This window comes from Narcine bancroftii, chromosome 1, assembly GCF_036971445.1.
Source record: "Narcine bancroftii isolate sNarBan1 chromosome 1, sNarBan1.hap1, whole genome shotgun sequence".
NCBI lineage: Eukaryota > Metazoa > Chordata > Chondrichthyes > Torpediniformes > Narcinidae > Narcine > Narcine bancroftii.
In genome coordinates this window covers 120,247,175-120,260,625 of record NC_091469.1, presented here as the reverse complement: position 1 = coordinate 120,260,625, position 13,451 = coordinate 120,247,175, and the positions used below count along the sequence as shown (strand labels likewise).

Genomic DNA, 13,451 nt, shown 5'->3' with positions numbered 1-13,451 from the left:
AAACAAAAAACAAGAGGGCATAGGCTAGGCTTAAGTTAGCAGTGGGGGAGGGGAGGGAGAAGGCAGACAGGAAAATACTATAACAGGTACCTGACACACAACACCAAAAGGAGGTTGTAGAAACAAATATGATTGAAATGTATAAGAGACATTCAGACATCTGATTAGGCAGTAAATGAGATTCATTGAATACTTAAACATATGCACAGGCATACAGTAAAAAGATTAGAATGTATTTTTAAATGGTATACAGAGAGCTATTAAAGAGTCACCATGCTCTGGCACCATTCTGGGTCCACACAAAAAAAAGGATGGTGCAGACATGGCAGAAAAAAGGTACTGTTCGTGGCTGCACTGCTCTTATGTTATACAATCAGCAGGCAAAATTGGACAAAACAGGAAACACGGAGTATTTTTTTTTTAAAAACAACCTGCAGTGTTGCTACATTTAATAGCATGTTGACAAAAGTCCAGAACATGCACATCCTTGTTAAGAGTGAGGGACAAGACATGCAAGGGTACGGTAGCTTGATGACTAGAAAAGGTCTGGCCAAGGGCAAGGAGGGGGCATGGGACAGATACAAGCAGCTGGGATCAAATGCAATCTTGGAGTTTCAGAAAATGAGGAGCAAACAAGGAGACCAAAAAAGTGGACAGGAAATAGCTCTGGCAAATAACCCCAAGAGATTTTACAAGTACATAAAGGGGTAAAGGATAACCAGAGGAAAATAAAGAACCTCTCAGTAATCAATGTGGTCAACTTTGGGTGAAGCCTTAGGAAATGGCAAGATCCTCAAACAAGTATTCTCCAGTTTTTACTGTGGAGAGAAGACTATGGACTAGGAAACTTGGGGCTGTCAATACTATTGTCTGGATCATAGGTGCCGAATACCTGGTGTGTATGAAGGTAGAAAAATCACCTGGGCTTGATCAGATATACCAGAGGCCACATAAAATTACAGGTGTCCGAGGTGAGATTTAAAAGTAATCATTTAGAACAGGTGAAATGCAGGAAGACTGGAGGGTGGCAAATGTTGTACCTCTGATCAAGGGGTGCAGGGAAAAGCCTGGGAACCACAGGTCAGTGATCCTAATGTCAGTGGTTAGTAAGTTACTCGAGAAATTTGAGGGAGACAAATATAGGTGCACTTGGATGGACATGGGCTGATTAAGGATAGTCAGAACAGTTTTAAATTTTAATTTAAAAAAATATTTAGACATACAGCACAGTAACAGGCCCTTCTGGCCACTCAATTACACCCAAATAACCTACAACTCCCATCCATTTTGAAGGACAAGAGGAAATCTGAGCACCCAGAGGCAACCCATATAGATATGGGGAGAACAAACTCCTTACAGACAGAGCAGGATCTGAACCTGGTTGCTGGAGCTGTAATAGCATTTCCTTAACCATGCTGCCCAAAAGGGAGGTCATGTCTCATCAATCTGATTTTTTTTTGAAGATGTCAACCTTTTTTGTCACAAGACAGAATAGTGGACGTATATAATGGATTTCAACAAGGTACTCTAGAAGGTTTTGCACAGTAGGCTCCTCTGGAAGGTTAGATGGCCTGAGAAAGCAGATTGGATTTTTTTTAAAAACTGGCTTCGTAATACTGAATGTGATGAGGGAGGGCTATTTCCCAAACTAGTGGCCTTTGACTAGTGTGCATCAGAGTTCCATGCTGGGCCCATTGCAGTGTGACATCTATATCAATAATATAAATGAAAATGCACATGGCATGATTATAAAGTTGGCAGATGACACGAAAGTAACTGGTATGGTAGATAGTGAAGATTGTTGCAAAAGTTGCAACAGAATCTTGTTAATTTGGGTAGGTGGAAAGAAGAATGATTGATGGAGCTTAATAAAGAAAAATGTGAAGTGTTGGATTTTGGAAGGTCTAACGTGGGTAGGGCCTACACAGTCAATGGTGAAATCTGGAGAGTGTTGTATAGCAGATAGAGGAGTACAGGTACATAGTACCTTGAAAGTGGAGTCACAGATAGATTGGGTGGTCAAAAAGGCTTTTGGCACATTGGCCATCAGTAATCAGGGTATTGATTATAGAACAGTGGTTCTCAACCCTTTGCACCCACATACCACTTTAAGTAATTCCTTACTAATCACAAAGTACCGATGGGATAGGAAAGTGTTGAGAACCACTGGTATAGAAGTTGGAAGGTAATGTTGCATCACAGTTAGTAAGGCCACATTTGAAGTACTGTGATTGGTTTTGGACACCGTGCTGCAGAAAAGATATTAGGTTGGATATTAGGTGCATAGAAGGATGTGACAGGACGTGTAGACTCGAGCTACAGGGAGAGGTTGAGCAGCCTCAGGCTTTATTACTGGACTACAGGAGTATGAGGAGTGATCTCAGAGGTGTATAAAATCACAATAGATCAGGTAAATTCACAGTGTATTTTGGCCAGGGTAAGATAAATCAAGAATCAGAGAACAGACAATAGTAAATAGACAATAGTTGCAGGTGTAGGCCATTTGGCCCTTCGAGCCAGCACTGCCATTCACTGTGATCATTACTGATCATCCACAATCAGTACCCTACTCCTGCCTTCTCCCCATATCCCTTGATTCCCCTATCTTTAAAAGCTCTATGTCTTTCTAGAAAGCATCAAGAGAATTGGCCTCCACGGCCTTCTGAGGCAGAGCATTCCACAGATCCACAACTCTCTGGGTTGAAATGATTTTTCTCACTCTTTTCTAAATGGCCTAACCCTTATTCTTAAATTTTGGCCTCTATAGGTTTAAGGAGAGGGGGAGAGATTTAATAAGAGCCAGAGGGGTAACTTTAAAAGAAAAGACACAAAGGGTGGCAAATGTCTGGAACAAGCTGTCAGAGGAGTTAGCTGAGGCAGGTACTATTATAAAGTTTAAATAGATACAAAGATAGGATAGATTTATGGGCCAAACGCAGGCAGGCTGGACATTTATATTAATACCAATTGTGTGCCACATCTCTCCTCTACTGCATTCAAGTTCTGATTAATTATTCAAATTTTTTAATTGTTGGTCATCTTTAGGAGAGAGATTCCATGTCAAGACTGTTCTTAAAACAGCAACAATGTAATAAAGCATTGGCTTTTTTTAAAAAGGTTCAACTAATCAGAACAATTACTTAGCCTAGAGAACGGAAAGGAATTTTTCACATTGGACAACTATCTCTACAAACACACCATTGAAGTTGTAAGGTTCCACTTGGTAAATCTTTCGCCAGTCTTGACCATAAGAAATCACATTCAAGTACCAAGGAGAGGACAGGAGAGCATGAAATTTAGCAGCTGTTACGTCAGCCAATTGCTTCTGGTAGCCACCTTTCCACACATGAATAATGGTGTCCGGCTTCAGCTAAAATCCAAAAACAATGTAGAAACAAAACCCAGTATCAAGATCGGTCAAGTCTGGATTTTTCACTTTAAAAAATCTAGAACATTTGCAAAATTGTTCATTCCTCCCACCTACAATTCTTTCATTTCAATAGAAAATACAAATAAAGAAACCCAAATATGCCATTTCTTACAAGTATAAACACAAGGAATAAAACAAATTCAAAATGTTCATGCTCAATTGCTACGTGTCGTCATGTTTAAATTTTGTGAAGATCAGATGCTCAATTTCCAATTTGAATTCAAATTTTCAAACACTGGGGACCCTTCCTGAGTTACTTTTATATTCTTTGAATTGTTATGAAGGTAGAACTGTTGACTAATGAAGTAACTTATCATTCTGTTAAGAATTTTGTCTTTTTTTGGCCACACAACTTTTCTTGGTAGTGGGTTTAGATTTTCCTTTTTTATAATAAAATATCAATGCAATATCTGTTTGATTAATATGTGGAATACCTTGGATGAAATGATATGACTTGAGTGTAATGCATCTTCTTGACTTTTAACATATGTTAAAAACATATTTTTGGATGTGAAATTTCAATGTTAATAAAAACATTGAAAAAGAAAATGTTAGGCTTCCAAGCAGAGACATTTTTACCACCAAAAACATGCAGAACAACTAGAGGGATTCATGACAAAGTGGTGCAGAACACATGCTCATCATGCAAAATATTTGAACAAGATATCCACTTTAGTCCATAGGAAATCAAATCAAACTACAGGTCAGAAAGAGAATATTAGAAAAATGCAAAATATGGATAAGCAAATGGCATGCAGTTTTGTTAAATGCAACTTGATGCCATTTGAATACCAGAGAAAATAAGGGAAACATGGCATTTAATAGCTGTAGTAGCGGTGTGCTTCTGGCAACCAGAATTGAGGAGAATCAATGCAAGTTGAAGAGAGACGTACATTCTCATTTTAACAATGAAATTAACTAACCATTGAAATGGAGAGGTTCAACTTGATAGTACTTTTGCCAATCCCGTCCATAGCTAATGTAATCTAAATACCATGGTGCTGCCAGGATGGTTGTGAACCCAGCTAGTGTTACTTTAGATAGCTCTGCCTTCATATTTCTTGCCATCCACACTTCAACTACAGTGTCAGGCTTAATCTGCAAGAAATAATGAAAAAGCCTATTATATGTGGAAAACAAAATACTGTATTTCCATCCAAAAATGATGCACAAAAAAACTATCTATTTTTGTATATCATTTTGGCACACATGGTTATGACTTTCAATGTCACAGATTTGATTTAAAAACAATTCACCATTTTCAATTGGGAATCTTCAAGGTCTTCAAGAACCTACTCCATTTCATCCCATAAAACATGATAAACTATCAGATTTGAAAAGTTTTGCCATCGCAAAAAGCCAAAAGCAAATCATGCAATGCCACACACTTAACAGAATCAAAAGCGGAATCAAAAGCGGAAAAATTCAGCAAGTATCATTCGAGATTCTCAGAAGTTACATCATCAGAACAGTTTATACACAATCCAGTTACCTTAATTCCATCAAGTACATGATTATATTTAAAATTGAATCAAATTCTAATACTAAACCCAGAACTACAATACATTTGGAATACTTTTTAATACAAATTAAGTTGACCATATACTTACCTTTACTCCATTATCAAAGACCTCTTGCCAGACCATATAACCCTTCAGATTGGCTGTCACAATGTCTAGAACACTGCAAGACATTGAGAGAGTCAGCATGTTAAATGGAGATCCCAAATGCATTTTCACTCAGCATGTTTGCTAATTATAATAAACTAGGTCAAATGCAAGAGGAAAAATCTAAGACATTGTTAAATGCTCTGATACAACATATTGCCCAATGTTCTTACACTGAATTTTCAACTTAGCATGCAAGGTTGAAAGTTCACTTGTGTTTATTTATCACCAAGATCACAAAACGTTTCCAACCTAGACTTACTGGAACTCCTGAAGCCAACATATCAAAGGAACTATGAAGATAGAACACCAATGCCCCTACTCAGAAATCTGAAGGGATTCTGGCATATCATTAAATACTCTGTCAAACATGTACAGGTGTACTGCAGAAAATATACTGACTGGTTGCATCTTGGGTCAAATTTTGTAACTCACCTGCCCAGGAATGCAGAAGGCTGCAGAAAGTGCCAAACTGAGCCATGACCATCACAGGCACCAACCTCCCATGCAGGACATCTCAAGAAGTCATCCAATTTCATGAAGGATCCACCCCTCACCCTGAAACCAACCATCCCCTTAGACAATTTCTTCTCACTGCTACCTTTGGACACAAGCCCAATGTCCAGCACCTCTCAGTTAAAGAATAGTTTTAAACAGCTATAAAACAATCTGTTTGTACTATTGAAATGTCACTTTTTTTAATTGACTGCAATTGAATATTTATTTATCTTTTTAATATTTACCTGTGGTGACTCACTTAACAGCAAGTGAATCGGCTCCCAAAATGGTGGACAGGTTTTTATCTGGGCTGATGACATCAATGATGACATCACCTCCTGTCCATGTGACAGGAATATATAACTCCAGCTTGCAAGCCTGGAGGTTTCAGTCTTGCACTAGATTCCACAGCATGTACATTGACTTGACAACATATATAGTGATTCCACTGGCACCTGGTGATAGCCTTACACCAAGTCCACTTTTGAAAAGATTTTTGTCATGCAGATTCACTGAAAAATCTTGAATATGGGGAATAGGGTAGCGATCCGGTATAGTGGCGTTGTTGAGCCATCTATAATCTCCACAAGGTCTTCACCCTCCGGTGCCCTTTTGGACTAAATGTAATGGAGACATCCCCAGCTCTTCCATTTTGTGTAATTCTTGTTTAGCTAATTGTAGTTTCACCAGAGGGCAAGCAACGTGCCTTAGCATGAATGGGAGGAGCCTTGGTAGAAATATGGTGACTTACTCCCTGTTTTGCAGTGGGGGGTTGAAAACTGCAGAGTTGTAATTTCAGGAAACTCTTCTACAAGTTTGGAGAACTTATCAACAGTCTTACACAGGGCTTGAAGGCATAGTACAGGAACATGCGATTAGTTTGAAAAGTGGTACTATGCACCAGCTGATGACCTTTTAAATTCAACATGAATGAATTAGCTCAAGGAAATAGGCCCCAAATAGAGGTCGTGACACTGCTGCTAGAATAAAAGGCCATGTGTAAACGTTCCCCTCGAACTGAACATTCATTTTTTTGGTGCCATACGTGGGTATGTTGGAACTATTTACTGCTGTGAGTTGGAGGTTAAGTTTAGGTTAACGTGTATCGAAACCAATTGGTGGATAAACACTAACCTCTGATCCTGAGTCAACCAAAAATTAATGTTGAGATAGCTGATCCCAAACATATAAAAGGAGCCGATTTTCGACCAACTGTTGCAGCCATTAACAAAGTGCTTCCTGAGAATGCACAGGGTGGCAGGCACCTACATGCATCAACTCCCCAACACCAGTGGTAAAAACACCACGTGGAAGTGTCGACAGGCTGTCTGCCTGATTTGAGACATTGCCTTGTTATAGGAGCTGGTGTGTTGAGAGCATTGTCAACAATGGAGGGGCTGGGTGCGGACAGCTGTGATGCAGTGACATCGTCCAAAGACCTTTTGGTGTGTTTTTTTTGCCAGCCACAGGATGTCTGTCTCTGGAGCTACTGCCCTGGGGTCTTTGAAAGAATTCTGTGATAATAAGTCTAATATCTTCTGGTATCCTCTCCTGGAAGAGCTGTTCGAATAACATATTTGGATGTTGGCTGGATGCCAGGCACAGTGTAATGCAGTGGTTCCCAACCTTTTTCTTCCAACTCACATACCACCTTAAGCAATCCCTTACTAATCACAGAGCACCAATGACACGGAGAATACTTAAAGTGGTATGTGAGTTGGAAGAAAAAGGTTGGGAACCACTGGTGTAATGGATAAATATTGGGAGGAATTTGGTAAAAAAATTAGAGTAGGTTACATACACACACACATTTTAAAACAGATCTTATTTGAAAGAATGAAGAATTCATATTCAGTCAGTAACATTGCAAGATCTTTGGAGACTTTTAAGCACATTTCACAAGTAGGTGCAAATTGAAATGACATCATGAAATGAATAGACCATTGTTTGGAATTGGAGACAGGCTAGATGGTTGGATAACTACAAGGCTTCTGACTTTTCTCCAAAGTTCTCACAGAAAGGTCACTCCTGGGTTTTGTTTGTGTAAGACAACAGCATGACCAAGAGAGGTGTTTGCTGGTGGGGGTTTTTGGTTTTTACAAGTGAGAGAGTCACATGGGCTTTCTAGCAGTTGGAAGCTGGTTGAAAGTGATGGAAAGTTCCAGAGCGGCGGATGGCTGGAAGTGCTATCTGTCTGATGTTTCTCTTGGAATAAGCGGATCAGAAAGGAACTCTGTGGTAGCCTGAAAGAAAGAGGTTACCATCTGGAAAACCCTGACAGGGGAATTTTCATCAGCAAAACATTGAGGTGACTGATGGTGGTACCTCAGTTGTGGACATCGTGGAACAACAAATCTCTCTCTGCAAACCCTACAAGAACCTCCCTGAGCAGTAAACATTTACCTTTCAAGCACCAAAGCCTGGTGAACTTTATACACGTTAAATTCTGTGCACAGTATATGAATTGCCTGCAACCAGAGAACTTGGAAGAATGAGACGTGAGATTGAACTGTGAACCAAAGACCTTTTCTTACATTTACACACACATCACATACACGTGCGCTTAGAATTAGAAGGGGGTTAAGTTGGGTTTAGTCAAGTTAATAGAGATAAGTTAAAGTATGATTCTGTTTTCATGTTTAAAGATAATGAAAAACAACTTTTGTTTAAGTAACCATTTGTTGTGGTGAATATCTATTGCTGCTGGGTTTTGGGGTCCTTTGGGCTCGTAACAATAACTTTGATATCATTCATGATTATTGAACCATTTTTGAGTCAAATCTATTAGTAATCCACATGCACTGAAAGGTGAGGGGTCTCAAAGGCATTTTGTATATTCTTACCCTGTTCCAAGGCCACAAAAATATTTTATTGCTGCACAGTTTCCAATATTTTCAAGGCTTCACAGATATGCAAAAAACAGAGCAGTCTGTGAAAGGCAACTAAAGCTGGTCTGCTCAAAGCCCTTTCACTGACAAAAGCCTGAAGATAAAACATCAATTCAAGATAGCAATTTGAACAAAATAAACGCATCAAGCTAGTAAACTGAAATGTGCAGGCAGTCCCCGGATTGAAATTGAGTTGTTACGTAGGTCTGTCTTTAACTTTAATTTATATGCAAGCCTGAACAAGTACATACAGTCCTTATTTAGTGTCAAATGATTATCTTAGTACTTATTTTACCTTTATATGCATATAACACTTCCCAATGCACTAAAACATCTTAAACATAATAATTCAGTACATAATACAGGTAAGATAGTACTGTAGGCAATAATAAAAGTAACCACAGTCTTAAGATCATGATTAAAAGTAATACTTTCAAAAGAAAATGGAGAGATTGCTACAGTTCAGGCACTTTAAATTTCAAATTCGCGCCTGAACCTTTGCTTGCAACACCCTCCTCCCCCTCAGTGGCCCAATTGCACTTTAAGGCCAGGCTGCCATTTTGTGAGGCCTAGCGACGGCCCCACGCTGAGTCGTAACGGTTCCAGAGGTGTTGTTCTTCCCCTCCCACCTGCCGCTTTGCACAGGCCACATGCAGATGTGCGTCGCCAGCCGCCTGAGAATGGATCTTTCTCCAGCTTTTAACTCCTACTTATATACCAATGAGGGAAGCTGAGCACCACTGAAGTGAGTAAATACACTATAATACTATAGTGTAACATTACTATACAGATAGTCCCCATCTTATGACCATAATTGGGACCACCGCAGGTTGGTCATGACTCGGGGACCTTGGGCTGCCACCGGGACTGGGGGACCACTGTACACAATAGTTTTAATACAAAATATGTACTTGTACAGTTGTTCTAATAATTTTTTTTTTTAATTCGGTCGTATGTGCGGGTGGACCCAACTCGTGTAGGTTGGAAGTCTATGACTACCTGTATTACTACAACAGCAGTAATGAGCCAATGGAAAGCGAGCTCGACTCAAACTGGAAGTAGACGTCATTCTCCTTCCGGTCGACTCGTCGGTTCATAAATCGAAGGTTTTCAATGCAGGGACTGCCTGTATTACTGATCTACATTGAAGGAGCTTAGTTATGATGACCACAGGCATAATATTGCTATTACAAAAAAAAAACACCATTGACTCTTCAGTGAATTTCATTCATCTCCACAAAAATGTTATTCTCTTCAATTTATTAATTTCCTCTAAAGTTTTGTTTCCATCATTTGTGCTCAATGGTCCTTTAAATATTCATTTTCTGTCTACATTCTTAGTCTTCAAGCTACAACTTTCAAGATTCCTATTTTGCCCTCCATAATCTCAATATTTAAAGCACCTAAAACAGTTTTAAAAGCTGTGGGAAATTGATATTCAATTAAAATTGGTGTGAATTGACAAATTTGAGGAAATTGGAAGTATTAGACAGATGTAGGCCATTCTTTCTCATTGAGGAAAGTCTTGTGGGAATTCAAGTACAACCAGCAACAAAAAAAAAGTTCCTCAGAATTTCAAATACAAAATGTGCACAATTAACAAGCATTTTGAAGTGAAATGGGAATTTAGAGTTTACTATATAAAAAAAACCATAAAGCACCATGATATAGTCAACTCACTGGCCTGAATCACCTCAAATTATACAAAGTTGAATTTGATATCCACAAGGGTTTAATTAAACAAATTTAACTTCCAAATGAAAAAAGCCAGAGATTTTGCATTGACTGAAGTGATCGCTAATGTGAACAAATATTTACATGCAGAAAACATACATGGATTTTAATTAGAGTAGGTATCTGACATACTTAGAGCATGAAGTGCCTACCTCTGGACATAAAAAGATTCAAGTTTCCTGTAGTCACTACCAAATCCTTGGTTTTGCATAAACTCTGTAATCGTGGGATTTGATTTCCTGGAGAAGGGAAAAAACACATACAACTATATTGTAGCCAATAATATAAACAAAGCATTTAGATCAAAAATGTCTTACAACTAGTACACACATACTCCCACCCCTCCTGGAGATCTGCAATGCTATATCCAATGCAGCAAGCAGCATCTGTGGCAAAAGGTATTAATCAAATTGGGTGTATTATGTCTGATATTAAGCAGCCTGGAGCCTAGTTAGAATGAACAAGAGTGAAAATGAAGGCACTCTCAAGAGCACAGTTGTGCCTTTTGATAATGTACATTTCTGTGTCTGCTTGCATTCAATTACCAAATCTGACTCTTGTATATCTACCTGCTGCATTGAATGGGGAATGATACGAGTGACGAGGCTCAAAAGCCAAGGATCACTTAATGTTTTTATGATAGTACTCTAACTTTGTAAACTTCCATAAGAACTTCCTCCAAGATATTTAACAATACCTCATTAGTTGCAAGTATTGCTCCCATCTATCAGCACAATTTCGAATCAAGTTTTCATTATAAACATATAAAACACTCAGCCTAATGCAGGAAATGGCAAGTTTTATATACCAGCATTCAAAATTTACTTCATCTCCTCCCAAATGGATGTAGGCATCTGGGAACACCTTGCTGATCTCTTTGAAGAGTTGTTTCATAAAAACATAGGTTGTATTTAAAGCAGGATTTATAGGTCCAAATGTTCCAGAGGGCTTTTCACCATTATAACAAGGAGTAAGAAGGTTCTTTTGACCTAGACAAAAAAAAAAAATCAGGAAATGTGTTACACAAGCTAGGTCAATACTACATTCATTCAGCTATGTAATATATTCCCCCAGTATTTAAAAGATTCTACAGGAAAACTTCTACAGGTATACAATGGAGAGCATACTAGCTGATTGCATCACTGTCAGGTATGGAGGCACCAACTCTCAGGACAAGAATAAACTCCAGAGAACTGTTGATTCGGTCTGCGACATCACAGGCATTAGACTTCACTTCATTGAGGATATCTATGAGGCAGAGTTTTAAAAAAGCAGCTTCTATCCTCAAAGACCACCACCACCCAGGCCACACCCTCTTCACTCTGCTACTATTGGGAAAAAAAGGTACAGGAGCCTAAAGACGAGCACTTATCGGCACAAGGACAGCTTCTTTCTCACTTCCATGATATTCCTGAATAATCAATGAACTATAGACACTGCCTTACTTTTTGTGCATTCAAACAGTTAAAAGTAAATATAATATCCATAATAATACAATCTTCTGCTACTTTCAATTAAGAGTTTTTTTTTTAAAAAGAGATGAACCAGGACCAACCATGATTTTACCAGAGTGCAGTGAAGTGAGAGATTCTAATTGGAAAGGGGATCATGAAGAAATTTACATCAGTAATGTACTTTCGGGGAGGAGTTACGTGATGGAGTAGTGGGCGGTCGGGGAAATCCAGCCCTCTCCAGAAAAGTTTTAAAAAAACACAGAAAACACAAAGGCACAAACACAAAAATTAAAATAAAGTGAAAGTAAAGGTGGGAAGAAAATGGCAGCGAAGAAAGAAAAGTCGAAAGCAACGGGAAGAAAAGAAGAAAAGACATCGGAAGAAGATGAAGGCCTTACCTGTCCGAGGAGGCCCGCTGTGGAGAGAGAAGCCCGCTCCCTCAGGTCAGTCGAAGTCCTGAGCTCGGGACTACAAAAATGGCTCGTGGAGCCAAGCAAAAGTGCGCAACCGCGCATGTGCGAGGAGTCGCGCATGCGCAATGCGCAAGACAAAAAAAAACACTGACGGGGGGGGGGGGGAACAGCTGAGGAGTCGATCTCCACAGCTGAGAATGACAGCCACAGCACAGCAGCAAGAAGAGAACATAGAAAACAACGAGAATAAGAAAGAAGAGAGTAAAAAGAAATCAAGGAAACAACAGATGACCAACCCAGAGGAAGAAGAAGAAGAAGAACACAGAAATGGAAGAAGAAGGGAAAAGCAAGATAATGGATTTTTTTTAAAGAATATATGGAATCAGTAAAAGAATGGCAACAACAAGAAATTAATGAAATAAAAAGAAGAATTAAAAGTACAGAAGAAAAAATGAATAGATTAGAGATGATCATGTCAGATATAGGAAAAAGAGTGGACAAGGTGGAAGAACGAGAAACAGCAGTAGAAATGGAAGTAGAGGACTTAAAAAAGAAATTAGAAGAATCTAATAAAAAAGTTAAAGAGACACAAGAGCTGTTAGCTCAGAAGATAGATATAATGGAAAATTATAATAGAAGAAATAATATAAAGATAGTGGGCCTTAAGGAAGATGAAGAAGGCAAGAATATGAGAGAATTTATAAAAGATTGGATCCCCAGGGTCCTAGGAAGACCAGAATTAGAGGAAGAAATGGAAATAGAAAGGGCACATAGAACATTAGCCCCAAAACCACAGCCACAACAAAAACCAGGATCCATTTTAGTAAAATTCCTAAGATATACAACGAGAGAAAATATATTGAGGAAAGCAATGAAGAAAATAAGAGAAGACAAAAAGCCACTGGAATTCAAAGGTCAAAAATTTTTTTTCTATCCAGACATAAGTTTTGAACTCCTGAAGATGAGAAAGGAGTTTAATACAGCAAGTACTTAAAATAGTTATTCCAGGGCAGCAAAACAGACTATTCTCGGATCCGGTCTCTCTCTCTCTCTCTCTCTCTCTCTCTCTCTCTATATATATCTCTCTATATATATCTCTCTATATATATCTCTCTATATATATCTCTCTATATATATCTCTCTATATATATATATATCTATCTCTCTATATATATATCTATCTCTATATATATCTATCTCTATATATATCTATCTCTATATATATCTATCTCTATATATATCTATCTCTATATATATCTATCTCTATATATATCTATCTCTATATATATCTATCTCTATATATATATATCTCTATATATATATATCTCTATATATATATATCTCTATATATATATATCTCTATATAT

The 13,451-nt window shown here is 38.3% G+C and overlaps 1 protein-coding gene across 2 annotated transcripts in view; it reads right to left on the bottom strand.

Annotated features, from left to right (window-relative positions):
• The window catches only part of hexb (hexosaminidase B (beta polypeptide)), an 86,705-nt gene that overhangs the window by 20,482 nt on the left and 52,772 nt on the right, over positions 1–13,451 (bottom strand). The window contains exons 7-10 of one of the 2 annotated variants that reach the window (XM_069937283.1): positions 11,026–11,206; positions 10,370–10,456; positions 5,041–5,113; positions 3,199–3,370 (exon numbers count right to left, since the gene is read on the bottom strand). In XM_069937283.1, the coding sequence (XP_069793384.1) occupies positions 3,199–3,370; positions 5,041–5,113; positions 10,370–10,456; positions 11,026–11,206 (513 nt within the window). Of the gene's footprint in view, positions 1–3,198; positions 3,371–4,353; positions 4,529–5,040; positions 5,114–10,369; positions 10,457–11,025; positions 11,207–13,451 lie in introns of both variants that reach the window. The other variant, XM_069937275.1, reaches the window with a different exon arrangement.